We start from the raw sequence: 15,464 nt of genomic DNA on the forward strand, positions 1-15,464 counted from the left end.
TTATAAGTGTCCATGTCTTTGTTGCCCACCTATCTTTCGAAGGGTAGGATGCACTAAAGAGGGGGCAACTATAGATACCCAATTTGGAATTGACTTTTTCTCTGAATTTCTAGATCTTAAGGCATAGAATGATTCTAAATCATAAAGAAATCCTTATAATAGCCATTTAATCTCTAGGGATCACACTAGCGTAATACGTTAGGGACCACAGTAAAACCATAGTCATCCTTCCATAATCCAACCCAAAATAATCTAAAAATATCCCAAATCTCCACAGAATTTAGCTTTAGGAAACCTGAATCTTAAAAAAAAGGTAGGTTATGTTGTCAGAAAGAAAGGAAATATTTTTGAGAAGTGATAATTTATGTGATTTTGATTAGAAATAGTAAGTAAAAACCTCAAATAAGAATCCCAAGCAAATCTACATCATGCAGAGTTGGTTAATTGTCGACAACGTTCGGTGCAGAAGTCAGAGACTATGCGCTGCAGGGTGTGGCACGGCCAGCTGTCAGCTTGTGATTGGTGTAAATCATCACGTTCTAATTTCTCATGTTCATTTGTTTATATAAACTCTCATTGTTGACCCCCAAAAGTTCGACACTCAAATGAAACCCTACTCCTAAGTTGGGGTGGCAATGGACTCCGACCCGACCCGAGACCCTACGACTGGACCCTACTTGGGTTCAGGTATGGGTCAAAAAATTGGACATGGTGGGTCTAGTCCTGATCCAAATACTATTAAATAATATTTAATATATTATATTTTAATAATATTTAAATAAATATAATTATATATTATAGTTAGAATATTTAAATAATTTTTTGATATATTTAAATATATATTTATATTTTTGGGTCCGGTCTGGCCCGGACCCAACTCGACCCCCTACTCCTAGGTTGATCTAAACCCTAAACCCAACCCTTAAAATCTAAAGCTTAATTCATTTTAACAGCCTCAAAACCCTAAATTTCTAGCAACCGTGATCATCTATTTGTCAGATAATTCCATCCATTCTTCAATCACCTAATGCCTTAAAACCGCATATATTTAGAGAGCTTTTCAATCCTATGCATTCAAGATTCAGAGTAAGTCATTCATTTCAAGAATAAAAGAGTTCAATCATTCAAATCAAGCTTTGATCGAGGCTCCATTCTAGGTGCCTAGTTGGAAGTCCCGACAAGTCTGTAAGTTCTCTTATTTTTTGCTTTATTTTTAGCTTTCCTAGTATTTCCTTTGAGTTTTCAATATTTTATCTTGCTTCTTGCATTTTAAGGTTTGATCTCTTAAGTGAGGTTTGATCACTTTTGCGGCAGAATTTGACAGGACCATCCATGTTTCAGTTAACTATGTATAGAGTGAATTTATACCTAATTTGGTATTGGATCAGACCCAAATTCAACTTGAAAATATATTAAAAATAGAAATCGGACTAGTTATTTGCCAGAACTAGCCGGTTCTACTAGAACAACTGAGAAGCAGCCTTTTTGATATTTTAGTGGAACTAAATGGGCCCCTCTTATTTTTGATGTCGATCGTCCGGTTTCGATCTGATTTGTCCTATTTTTTCAATATTGAGATGTATAAAGGGATTATCTACAAAAATACCATCTAATTTTCATATATAGGGGTCATTCAATTGGATGGCTTGAGTTGATTAATGAAGCCTTAAATTAAATCTTTTTTTAAAGCTTGTTTCGTTTATTACGAATCTTACTACCGCTCATTTTGAAATTTAAACGTGAACTCGAAAAATTTTCTTAACTCCATCTAAAAAAGAAGATAAATAGTATCTTTGTAGAGAATCCCATGCGTAAATGGGATTGTGCAAACTTCCAATCCTGGCTTTGCATATGCGTCGCTGGAAGCGCATGACAAGCTATTTACTTTCAGGGGTTACCAAGGGAAATGTGCGAAACGAGAGTTGAGCATTCTGAAGAAATTGGCAATCGCTTTGTCCGTCGTTTAGGATCTGTGGCAATAATCATCCATAAACAAGTCTCAAAGCTTATTCTGGTATGAACTGTTGCCTCCCAGAATTGGGCGTGACTGTTGCGAATGGGTAGCTGCAACATATTGAGTAGAATAGAGAGAGTCATATAGTTGTGCAATGAGGAAAAAACATTCACACGTTGTTGTAGTTTTTTCATCGGAGGATGATAATGATGGAGATATTCGAACAAATAGACCTTCCACCACTACTAAGTCGAAATCGCGAAAAGTTTTTAGACAGAGGAACTCTAGAAGGCCTGAAGAATCATGTGGTTTGGTAGAGGTATGCTATGTATATGTTTGTATTGCATTCTTTCTGCTATTCGATCCTTTATGTTATTCAGTTTGATACTTTCGTAAGTTTGTTAATTACTGATATTTATTTGGTGTCCTGCTTTATGAATTCTTTCTGTTCACTTCCGATCAGTTATGTTTTGGTCCTGTATTTTTGCTGCGTTGTTGGTTTGAATCCCAATCAGCAAATATTGAGTTGTGCCTCAGGCATAAACATCGGGAGAGTTATCACGAGATGTCTCATTTGTTAATGGCATGATTGAAGCACTGTGACACCCGACATGTTTTTTACTAAATGTCACAGTGCGACAACTCATGTTACTTGTGGCTTGTATATGTCATTACTTTTGATTTTTCTGATGCACAAATGTGCGTATTGTAGTTTGGAGGGGGCGGGGGAGCAGATCCTCACATAGGATGTGTAACTGAATGGTGTTTAATTTCAGAGAAATCCGTGAATGTTACACAAACAAATACTTTTAACTTTTTCTTTTCTCGAAGGCTAACTTGACCCTTGTAAATAATAATAAATCATCAATTAATCTTTGGGACCAACTTGCATATAGATGTATATATTGAAAGCTTTTTATTGAAGGATCATAATACTTTTAAATTATGGCTTTTGATGTTGCCTAATAAGAATTCAAGTATGTTCACCAAGTTAAGGGTTTATTATTACTAGTGTACTATGGTAGTTTACTGTCACATTGTCATGAAAGTTGACTAAAACTTCCAAATCTTAAGCTTATTTAGTTTTCCTTCCAACATCTCTTTTATGTCAATTATTTATTTGCATTCATTGTATGTTTTCAGTTTTTTGTTTGTTCTTTTATTTTGATCTTTTTGGTTCAAATGAAATTAGAGAAGTGTTCAAGGAGGAGTTTGGGAAGAAGTGACATGATGATGAAACATGGAGTCTCAGTTTCCCCATAAGAACAAAAGTAGAAGCAATGAAGTTTAAGTCTGCATTCAATATTTGTGCCAGGCATGTTAACCTTTATTGAATTCTACTTCTTTGCAATGCAGGAAGACTTTAATCTTTTCACCAAGGATATCTATGAAGATCTTGATTTGTCCAATGTGACCTATGGTAAGCTTTTGTTTCACTTGTGCAAGTATTATTCATTTATTTTCGTTTTTTTCCGCTTGTGGTTTGTCTACTCTTCGCACTTAGAAGTACTGCTACAGAGAGTTTCTCATAGTTGTGATATGATGTTTCCATGTTAGGATGTCAATTGTTTCGATATAGGTAATTAAAGGCTTAGGGTTGTACACTTGAGAAGCAGTGTATTATTCCCCTCAATTATTTTTATCTGGTTGATAGTGATATACAAAATATACCTGATTGGGGACGGGAGATTTACAAGGATATATATGCTGCAGTTTGATTCTTCATACGTGCAGAAAATGATTCACAAAAATGCATAGATTACAATCTGAATGGATTCTAAAAATGCATAGATTACAATTTGAATGGATTCTAATAATTCTTTGACCTAATTACTGCAAATACATGGAGTGCCTTTGAGTTATTGAGTTGTAAGATGTATGATTGGACTGATTCTTTGAAGTTCTAATGCCGATGTTAATGTAAGGTATGATTTACTTTTGATTGAGTCATTTTTTTATGATAATTTTGCTCCGGATTTCATATAGTTTTCTTGGGACTATTTTGTTTTTGATATATCCTGCAAGTTATGTGAGGCCGGATGTAGTGATTTTGTCTTTGGGTCATTGGTAATACTTGTGCATCCTGTTCATTTCTTTAATTTGATTTTACTACTCTTTGATTTTATTTATCATGTTAATATTTTGTCTTGGTACTTGTTATAGTTGTTAATGCAGTCCTGAGTCTTGACATGTGGCTTCTTGTTGTTGAATGACACTGATTAGCAAATTCATTTTATTTTTTATAGCAGTTCTAGCAAATTTTTGTTTTTTAATGATCTATATTTGTCCTTTTGTTTAGTAGGTAAGAAAAGAAAACAACAGTTGTGTTTAGATTGTGGGGATGTAAAAGACCTTTGGGTTGATAAATATAAACCCCGATGCTTGGCAGAGCTTGCAGTCCATAAGAAAAAGGTTTGCTTTGCTTTTCAAGTTGCATTTAATTTGTTGATTTGTTCTTTTCCCTGAAAATCAGTTTGTTGCTTCAATTTAATGAGGATTGTAGTGACTGTTATAGTGCCCACAACTATTGAAGAAACCTGCAATGCACTATTGTGGACCTCATGCCCATTTTGGAAACTTGCATGTGGTAGTAATGCACAGTGAGCCAATATTGACGCACTTTTGGAAACTCAATATGTAGTAAATTTATGTAATATTCTACCATATTTGGATGATATTTCTTGCTGTATCTTTTATACATGTTGACCTATATTGTAACTACCATAAGAGATTCCTGTGTATATATAGGGCATATTGCCCCATAATTTGTATAATGTAAAAAGAGTTCTATATTTACACAATCGTGCGCATGAATATTAGTTTCTCTCTCTTCTATTCTTTCTCAATCTTAACATGGTATCGAGCAGGACTTGAAATCCTAGGACATCCATTATTTCCGGTAACCATATAATCATGATTTTTCTTCCTTCTTGGGCTTGAAGTGGGGTGTATTGGCAACCTCATATTTTCAAACAAGATATGAAAAGGAAAGGTGAAAGAATATCCCGTAAATGAACTATCCCATGATGAATGGTGAAGTAAGAAGTTGATAGTAGTGGCATGACTTCTTCTATCCATGCAGCCAGGTATTAATAGGAAATTGTTGTTTCTTAGAATTGCAAAGGAAATATGGAAGGCAATAGCCAAGACATATACTTGTTATGAGATGTTATATCTAGGATTTACCAATCGCATCACAAAATAACAAATTTGCAGCAAGGGGCAATAACAAATTTCCCACTGTTGATGACATTAAAAAATAGGCCAAGCAATAAAGAATATTGAGTTCTTAGTAGGCTTGCATTCTGAGTTTAAACTTTAAAGAGTACAGATTCTTAGAAAGGACAAATTTCCCTCTCTTGAATCAGTCTATAATTATGCAAGGGGGAAGGCTAGTTAAAAGGCTATTGCAGAAGGACAAAACTCAAGTACCACCCTGAAAGATCAGTCTCTGCAGCAAATTTCGAGCTAGGAAAAGTGGGTATGAAAGGACCAAATGGTGCCCATCTCTCTCTCGTTGAAAAAGGGAACTTCAAATGCTCCCATTGTGGGAAGAGGAGGTACACCTGAGAGCACTGTTGGGACTTGCATCTGCGCTTAAGACTGAAACTAGGGAATGCAAGTTCTTATGTTGTATCGAGTGAAGGGGAGGAAACTTTAAGCCATGCAACAATGTATCCAGTCCAAGAGATCAAGCCACAAAGATTTACAGCACCAGTTGACTACTTTCAAGGCTTCACTCAACTCTAAGACACTAGTAGTGTAATAGGTACATATGCATCTGCAAACCATACCTCCAACTCCACCTCTTCTACATCTTGGATTATTGAGGGCTACTGATTATATGACCTGTAAGAAAGTTGGTTTCTCGTCCTTTTCTCATGCTCATTGTGAAGTTAAACTTGCTATGGATTCATGACCAATGCCTTTAAGGGTGGAACATATAAACTTTCATCATCCTTGTCCTTACCTCCTGTAATGGGGTGATTATAAGGAGGTTTTTGCTCCTACAGAAAAATTGAAATCAGTACGTGCTTTTATCTATTGCAGTGTAATGGCTATGCACTAATTAGATGTAAAGAATGCCGTTCTCCATGGAGATAAGGCGTAGTTTATATGGCATTACCACCTGGGTTTTATCCTTAGGGCAAGAATGGGAAGGTTTGCAAATTGAGAAAAGCTTTATATGGACTAAAATAGTCATGTTGGGATTGGTTCGAAAAATTCAGTATGGCCATATATCAATTTGGAATTTAGAGGAGTGTTTCTGATCATTTTATATTTGTTAAAAGTGATTCTTGTTCTACCAAAATACCGATAGTCTATGTGGATGAAAGATTTCTTAGGGTCTTTTTTACATCAAGGATTTTGGTTCATTGATCCTTGGAAGATAGAGGTGGCTAGGTCTAAACAAGGAATAATTTTGTCTCAAATGAAGGATACTCTTAATCTCTTCAATGACACATGAATGCTTAGAGCCAAACCAACAGAATCTCCCATAGAGCTTAATAAGAAATTGTATGGTCAACAATCAGAATCTCTTGAGTAACCTTGTTGTATATCCGAGATTAGTGGTAGACTTATTTATTTGACTGTCACATCGCATAAATATTGCATATGCTGTTAAGCATGGCAAGCTGGTTTATGCACACACCATGCGCCCACCACATGGAGGCTGTCTATCACATTTTTGATATTTTAAATCTGCTCAAGGGAGAGGACTACTTTATATTAGTAATGGTCACCTTGATATACAAGGTTTCTATGACGCAGATTGGGGTGGGTGTTCTCTTGATTGACAATTTACCTGTGACTACTTTATGATAGTGAGTTGTAATTTAGTCATCTGGTAGAGTAAGAAGTAGAGTGTTGTAGCTCAATCTTCAGTAGAAGCTGAGTATTGAGCAACGACAAGTGCTACATGTGAAATAGTTTGGCTACATTTTTTCAAAATATGGGTTTATGTATTAGCTCCTATTCCTCTACATTATGATAATCAAGGGGCAATTTATATTGAGTTCATGAAAGAATCAAGCACATTGAGTTCGACTATTGCTTTACCAGAGAAAAGGTCGGTTCAAAAGCAATATGTACTCCTAAGTTCAAAAAGTTAGCCCCATGTGGCTGGGAGCACTTGCCGCCCCTCCCTGGGCTTATACTGCCCAATGCGGGATGGTGATCCTTGGAAGCCAACTAATCGCCCAGGGCCCACCTAGGGCCCTTTTGGCAAAACCCAAAAATGGGCCTCGCAAAAAGGGGAAAATTGTCGTATTCCAATCTTGAAGAGGGGGGAAATTGTATTTGGGGGGGACAATTTTGGTCCCCCAAAGCCCAAGAGAACTTGATTTGTTCCACAAAAAATATTTTTTTTAGTGTTTCATATTTTTTGTGAATGTTTGAATTATGCTATATTTTTTTTCATCATTTCTTGTATTTATTTTTGAAGTTTGGCTTTACATTTATGATGAAACTTCATGAGTATCTTTTTTTTTTGAGTTTTTTTTAAGGTTTCTCTATTTTAGTATTATAATATATTTTTGTTATGTTTCTAATTTAAAATACGAATTTAAAAATTTATAATATATATTTTGCTATGTTTGGCTTTATTTCTAATTCATAATGTAGATTTGAAAAGATTACTTGTTGTTTGGCTACAAGAGAGTGCTAGTAAAATTTATAGCCAAAAATGGTATAATATTTGCAAATTTATGGCCAAACGTAGAGTAATATGTCGAAAGTTTTCAAAATATATAATATATTCCAGCCCCCCAACTCCCCCAAAACCCCCTTTTTCTTTTTGCACAATGGCGCCCAGGCGGTTGGGACCCCTTACTTCTTGGGCAGCCGGTCCCATCTTCTTGAACATTGTACTCTCATTTGTTCTCTTTGAGAATCAAATGGTAGAATACTTACCAAGGCTTTTAATCGAGTTGGACTAAAAGATACTTTGGGCAAGCTGGGCATCTATGATGTGTAGTGACTGTTATGGGGGGCCGGCTATTAAAGAAACCTGCAATTCACTATTCTGGGCCTCATGCCCATTATGTAATCTTGCATGTGATAATAATGCACATTGACGAAATATCCATGCAATTTGGAAACTCAATATGGACTGAATGTGTATATATTCTACTATATCTGAATGATTTTCTTGGTGTAACTCCTGTATATGTTTACTTATATTGTGACGCCCATAAGGGATCCATGTGTATATATGGGGCGCATTGGCCCATGCTTTTATAGTGTGAAAAGACATCTATATTTACACTATCCGGCGGTTGAATATTACTCTCTCCTTTTCTTTTTCAATCTTAACAAGGATCAATATTCTCTATAGTGTTGGGTAGTTGTATATAAATGCCTATGTTGTAGGGTATTTTTGACGCACTTCTTTCCTCAATGTGAATGAAGGAGGAGGCGATTGCGACCAAGACCAGTAGGGTACTAGACATACCCGTGGATTGTGGAAGCTTGCATAAGAATAAGCCTTATTTTGAAGAGCAATAGTAATGGTGTCATCTTGGCTCCAAAAGATATATAAGAGCCTCTTATGACATCCCAAGAGCGTCCCTCAAGTTTCGTCACGATCCTATAAAAATAGAGGGAACAGGCAAAGAATCAGTTTGGAGTACAATTCTCTTACATGCACAGAGAGCACCATAGCTAAAACTCCCTGTTATTGATCTCTTGTCAGACCACCATAGATGAATTCGGAAGGCCGAGAAAAGCTTAAAGGTCAAATTTCAGCTCAAACAGACATTTCTAGGTCCTACTTTTCCAAAATAGCGAGGCCTTTTACTATTCATGACATGAGAAGCCACCAAGAACCAGTTTCCATTTATAGTAATTGTGTTTTTAAAAAACGAGGCATCTTGTGAGGGTTGTATCTCCTTCGTCCTAAGGCGGATCAATCTCAAATTTTAGTATGTCGTTCTTGTCGTCGAGGAACATTTGACATATGGCACGCCTCGAGATAATGCTTGAGAAGGGAGAAATCCTACAGAGACGGTTGCCTGGAAAGTGCATTATGAAGATTTTTGCGTGCAAGACATCTCCTCACTATGACGGATGTTTCTCGAAGCCCCGAGATCGAATGACCCTAAAAACAAAACCATTGCGACCGTGACTCGAAGGGCTTTGATTTGAGGTAAGATTTGCTCGAAGTGGAGACCGGGAAGACCCCAAACCAAGGCTCTAAAGAATGCATGATTTTCTGGTCATTGGAAAACCATTTTTTGGCGATTTCCAAAATTCATAGAATGATCAATCAGAGTCTAAATCGCATGATTTTTGTTGCAAAACGATCACAACGATTTCCTCTTCGATTGACGAGCAAAAAGAAGACTGAAGACATGATCGATCAACCTAGATTGAACGTTCAAGGATTCAAGTTTGTGTGTTTGGCTGGAATTTTGAAACCATAAGCAAAACTCCATATCAAGATTCATATCATATATCAAAACTTTCCTCCCGGGACAATCAACGTTTTCACGACGATAGATCAGCCGAAATGTCGCTGGATCGCAAGGAAGTAGGCCCCAAGCCATGTGGATAGGAAGATGTCCCTTTTTGGCGACCTATTTGTCATTTTCACATTTTTCTAGGTGTAGAAATGGTCATTTTCCTTAAAAATCCGAAAATTACTTTAAATTCATTTTAATTGTATTTTCTGGCAATGTGGTTAGCTTTTGAGTTTAAGGGGTACCTCTGTATAAGCAGATCACTTGTAATTTGTAATGTTTGAGCAGTTTTTAATCAATTTGAACCAAGATTGAGTAGAAATCTTCCTTGCTCAACACAAGAGAGAAGAGAGAGAAAATTTGTTCCCTTGAGAGAAATACCCTTGAGCCATACACCCTACTCCCCTAGACCATACACCTTACTCCACTAAACCATACACCCTACTCTACTAAACCGTACACCCTAGTTCACTAAACCATACACCCTACTCCCTTAGATCATACACCCTACTCCACTAAACCATATACCCTACTCCACTAAACCATATACCCTACTCTACTAAACCATACACCCTACTCCCTTAGATCATACACCCCACTCCACTAAACCATGCACCCTACGCCACTAAACTATACATCCTACTCCCTTGGACCGTACACCCTACCTCCTTAGTCCTATCCCAACCTACATCTTTCTCAAGGCGCCGAGCTCAAATCTCGGGCTCATCAACCTTGATGCTGGTCTCAAACCATAGGTCTCTCCCACTTAGGTGCCCTCTCTCTCTCTCCCTGCCTCACACCGACGGCTAAGCTACCGGTCTCTCCCCCTCCCTCTCTTCTCTCATCGGCGGCTAAGCCACCGATCCCTCTCTCTTTCTCTTTCTCTCTCCCTCTCTCTCTCTCTCTCCCCTCACACTGGTGGCTAGGCCGCTAGTCTCTCTCCTTCTCCTTCTCTCTCTCTCTCTTACTCTTCCTTTCACTCTCACGCCGACGGCTAGGCCGCCGGTCTCCCCCTCTCTTTCTCTTCTCTCTTCTTTTCTACCTTCTCTCTCTTTCGCTCTCCTCTCTTCTATTCTTCTTCCCTCTTTCTCTCTTTCTCTTCTCCTTCCCTCTCTCTCTTTTTATTCTCTCTTCCCTCCTTTCTTTCTCTTATCCCTCTCTCTTTCTCTTCTCCTTTCTTCTCTTTCCCCTCTTTCGTCTTCTTCTTTCATCTTTTCAAGGAAGCTTGCGTATTAGTTAAGCTTGGGCTTAGTTCCCAACACGGATCACACCTCTACCTGGCTTTCAGGGTAACTAGGCATAGTGCGTGAGGTCTCTCTTGAGTCGCCGGTATCGCTGCCTAGGGGAGGTTATGCCGAAAGGCTAAGCAAGTTTATTGAGTGGTTCCCTGCCTCCCTTCTCCTCTATCTCTTCTCTTCCTCTTTCTTCCCTTCTTCTTCCTTAACTTCTTCTTTCATCACTACTCTTTAAGGAAGCTGGCGTACTGGTTGAGCTTGGGCTTAGCTCCCAACGATCACGCCCTACCTAGCTTCCGGGGTACCTAAGCCTAGTGCTTAGGGTCTATCTTGAATCGCTGGTATCGCCTCCTAGGGGAGGTGTTGCCGGAAGGCTACGCAAGTTTATCGAGTGGTTCCCTCCCTCCGTTCTTCTCTTCTTCTCTTCTCCATCCCTTCTCTCTTCTTCTCTTTTTCCTCTTTCCTCTTCTTTCTTCATGCGCGAGGACAGGTGAGGATGTGAAGAAGCAGGCACCAAACCGAGCCGAAAGGCTGCGGGGCTTTCTGCAGGTGCCTCAAGGGCGCCGACATCTAAGAGGGCCCACACGCCCGGGAGTGTCCGACCCCACTACTGTGAGGTAAGCCTTACCTCACAAAACTTTCTTTTGTTGGCTTCAACCACACACACCGCAACGCCCAACCCTTATCCCAGCGGGCATTGGGGTCAACCTTGGGGGTGGGCACGGAACACGCTTTTCTCCTTACTTCCAAAAAGAGAGCACCATGGTTTTAAGAAAGGGTTTCGGCGCCGTGAGGACCGGAAGAAGTGCCGAGCAGCCTCATGTGAAACTTTTATCTATTCAAGGAATTGGGGAAACAAAAATTAATGGAATTGTTGTTTATGGAATCTTGTATGACCGCTTGAATTAGTACATAACACTCTTATATATGAGTACAAAGGACTTTAAAGTGGAAGCACTTGTCCATGAGTACATAACACTTTTATATATGGGTACTGTGGACTTTAAAGTGGAAGCACTTGTCCATATTCTTAACTTTTTGCATTACTAGCCATTCATGTGCGCTGGGGCTATATGTTTCCATGTGCTATTTATGTTCACTTCTACGTTTTGGGTTAGGTTAGCTGTGGGATTCAATCCTGGAAAATTTTGTTGCGGCCCTCAAAATGCCCTACACATCAATTCTAGGTCTTGATTACCATGTTTGGTTCTGCTTAGAAAATTGTAGTTCCACTATCTCATTTCTATTGCTTAATGATGCAATTAATTTGAGTTGAATGGAACATACATAGCATTGGGATGTACCCCCCAATACTGTTACATTCAGTTGTATATTGCAAGCATATCTAAGCCCAAGTCCAAGAAGGTGGGAAATCAAAATCAAAATCCAAAATTTGGTATCTCTTATTTGTCCCACTTGACATGACAAAGAACTCCAGGTTTATAATGCTGCTGGGTCGATGCACATAGATGATATCTTCTACCATAAGTTTTGAGTTTGTCAGTTATCTAATTCACATCTGTATAAATATGGCAAATGGACTGGTAAGTGTTCAGTGATCTGCCAAAAAAATGAATCCTGTGATCCATTTTGAGTGGCTTCTACTATGACTTGTAAATTGTTTTCTTTTAAAATAAAAGCATTATTGAACTACCTGAAGAAAAAAAAGAAGGGAAAACCAGCTCCAAACAACTTCCTATACTAAGGTGTCGTTATTTTAGTTTCTGATTTAAGCAACCATGATTATTACTGTCTTCTAAATGACATGATAAAATGCAAAACAGGCTACTTAGAGCATGAGGAAGCAAGTTTTTCTCAACCAGGTAGGGATCCGATTAATGAAATGATTCATGCTAGGCATGCTCTCTGTATTCCATTATCTAAAAAATACCGTAGTTTCTGAAATATGGCAAGTATTGCTCATTGTTGTCGTTTACAAGCTTGTTGGGATGTGATGCAAAGATCACACCCTATGGCCCTATGGTATTCTCCCTCTTGTTAAAGGGTATTTTTGTCACTAAAAATATACTTTTTTAGTGGAGGCTCTTAAAAGGGTTTTGATAGAGAGAGAAACGTGTGGGTGAGTGAGTGAGCTATTCTAAAGAGAAAAGGGAATTTGTAGAGAGAGAAGCTTGGGTTGAAAATTGGGGGTTTTGCAACAAACCCTAGCACCACCATTTGGGGCTCATCTTGTTCTTTGCGGCATCCGTGAATCAAGGAGTCGATTGTAGGTGGTTTTGTGGTAGAAAGTTCTTTTGTTTGAGCTTTCCTTGAGATTGTATGAGGTAACTCTACATAACCCCAATCTTGTAAGTTTTCCTCTTGATAGTGTGTACATCTTTGCCATCTAGCCCGTGGATGTAGCCCATCTTGGATGAACCACGTATATGTGCATGTCGCTCTCTACTTTCATTTGTGTTGTTGTGCTTTGAAAATTTTCCATATTGCTTGTTTTATTGTTTTTATATTATTCCCAATTATATTGCACTTGTTATTGCATCTTGGGCATGTTATTTGAGTGTTGAAATCATTGTAGTGTAGTGTTCACTACATCTAGTGGGATTTGAGATATCCCGATTTGCTCAAAAGGGTTGATTGGGTTATCCCGATTTTACAACAATGCTTAATGGATTATATTTCTGGCTGCATCAACCTTGGAACATTTGTGTACAAAGTTGAAACTTGTTTTGATGATGTAGTCCAGCTGTGTGTTTTGACCCACAGGCTTATAATTTAGCATAAGCCCACTGCTTATATACTTTTTAGAGCAAAAGTGGGATCCAATTAAACCTGTTATTAATTTCGTTGTATGGGCATATTTCTCTATATATCACATGAGTTTGTGGTATTATTTTTCATTTTTGGGTAGTTATTTTTTTTTTTTGGCGTCGGGGTGGTGAAGGTTGGGGTGTTTGCTTGCTCAAGTGCAGAACATTGCAACGGTTGTCCCGAAATTTGGTACACTTTCTCTCGGACTGATGACAATAATTATGAAATTTTTTTTTAGAGAAAACCTTGGATTTTTTTTTTGTTTGGTGTTTGAGGAGAGAAAATGCAGTGAATATGGGCTGTCCAATCTAGAAAAGACAAAGGTTTGACCTTGAGGCCTTAGGGAGATGTGTTTGACCCTAAATTTTGTAGATTGGCTCATCATCATTAGGTGAACAATTAAGAAAGATAATTGATTATGAGTTCTTGAAGGACTAGATCTAGCTGGCCATGAAATGGACGACCTATGCTAACCACAATCAAAAAACTGTTTTCCTGTTTTCTTTATTCAATTCTTTTTCATGGACTTCTTTGCTGGGTTGAAAAAAAATGTGTGTAACAAATTTGTGCCAAAACAAATGCCTCTAAGGCCACCAAAATGGTGGAGGGTGAACCACTATTGCAGTGAGTTGAAACAAATGCCTCTACTACTCTACGCCTCCCAAAATGGGAGAGAGTAAACGACTGTTGCAGTCCTCCCTGTTGGGGTTTGTGGCCTTTTAAAGGCCGTGAAGCATGTAAAGTAAAAGACATTTATAGTGGATCATACTCCTGGGAGAGTGTATTATTTTATTAACCAAGGGTTAGGTGGTCTATGACCTTGGTCATGTCCAAAACCCTTATCTTTGGGCATGTGGCACTACTGAAAAGGGTTTATAGAGGATCATCCCTTGTTGAGGCCAATGAAATGCTTAGGGATAACTGGTAGGCTAGAAGAGCTGTATGGTCTCGTGTGTGCGGATGTAGGCCTGTGAGAGCAAGAGCTAAATCCTCAACAAACTTCTGCACGGCATGTACATTTGATAGCTGCACTACCAGGAAGCAACCCTGTAGAGGGACACCTGTATATGTGCATAGAGAGAGTCCCCATTGCACTATAGTGATATGTGCTTGGTTTGCTCTAAAGAGAAGGAACTGTAATTCACATTCCAGGACTATGTTTCCACTTTTTATTGTCTAGTTTTGACGAGCCAATCATGAGCCCCTCATGAGACTGTGAGTCATGGGTCTCGTTGGGTTGGTTTGAGAAGACAATTGTGGATTACGGTCACCAGGTTTGGTGGAGTGCCCTTATAGCCATTTTATTTTGAGCCATTGGTACCGATCCACTTCTAGATATTTTATGTTCAGTATTAGAAATGCTTCTATGATTTTTAGACTTTTTTTTCAGAATTTTTAAAATTTATTTCTGATGTAAATTCTTTCAAAAAGGGCATTTTTGAAATGATGAGGATAAAGAAAGGTAGATGTGGGGCCCTTGGATCTAGCATCACATGTGTGCGCTTTCGTCTCAATTCATATTTATCCGTGAGCAATCTATGTTTGTGATCTCGTATATTTCGCGTCTCCGATATGTTACTGATAATCCCCCTCATCTTTTTGTAAAAAGCCGCTCCACGGTGGTAAAGTCTCATCTTGGGTGGTGGCCGAAGTGACAATAGTCACATTGAACCCTCGAATATACTCAAAGATCTCGAAATGATCTTCCAGCTCTGGGGAGAATTCGCAAAACTCCGTTTCCATCGAGAATTGAATGGGGTTTTCCTGTATTTCGATCGGAGAATCTAACAAATACATTACAGTCAAGATTCTGACCGAAAAACCATACCCCATGGTGGGTGTGTGGGGTCCATAAGGGCCCACATGTCACCCATAGGGGCATTGTACCCCCCTTTCCATAAGTGTTTTTTTAATTAAACATTATGTTTTAAATTAGTTTATTATTCTATATATGAAAAGATTGTGTCCTTATTTTGTGGGAGTTAATTTTGACCAAATGTACATTGTTTTGACTTCCTACAATTTTATGGAATTTTATAAGGAAGT

The 15,464-nt window shown here is 38.4% G+C and overlaps 1 protein-coding gene across 23 annotated transcripts in view; it reads left to right on the plus strand.

Moving 5' to 3' along the window:
* Positions 1–1,811: 1,811 nt before the first annotated feature.
* The window catches only part of ATRAD17 (RADIATION SENSITIVE 17), a 67,594-nt gene continuing 53,941 nt past the window's right edge, over positions 1,812–15,464 (plus strand). For 13 of the 23 annotated variants that reach the window (XM_088846115.1, XM_088846124.1, XM_088846126.1 and 10 more), the window contains exons 1-3: positions 1,812–2,273; positions 3,311–3,374; positions 4,254–4,366. Coding sequence is in view for 12 of the 23 variants with exons in the window: in XM_020675093.2 (XP_020530752.1) it covers positions 2,109–2,273; positions 3,311–3,374; positions 4,254–4,366 (342 nt within the window). In the remaining 11 variants the exon portion in view is untranslated. The remainder of the gene's footprint in view (positions 2,274–3,310; positions 3,375–4,253; positions 4,367–15,464) is intronic. The other 10 variants (XM_020675097.2, XM_088846127.1, XM_088846113.1 and 7 more) reach the window with 1 other exon arrangement.

Source organism: Amborella trichopoda, chromosome 9, assembly GCF_054954075.1.
Source record: "Amborella trichopoda isolate Santa Cruz 75 chromosome 9, AtrichopodaSantaCruz75HAP2 v2.0, whole genome shotgun sequence".
Taxonomy (NCBI): Eukaryota; Viridiplantae; Streptophyta; class Magnoliopsida; order Amborellales; family Amborellaceae; genus Amborella; species Amborella trichopoda.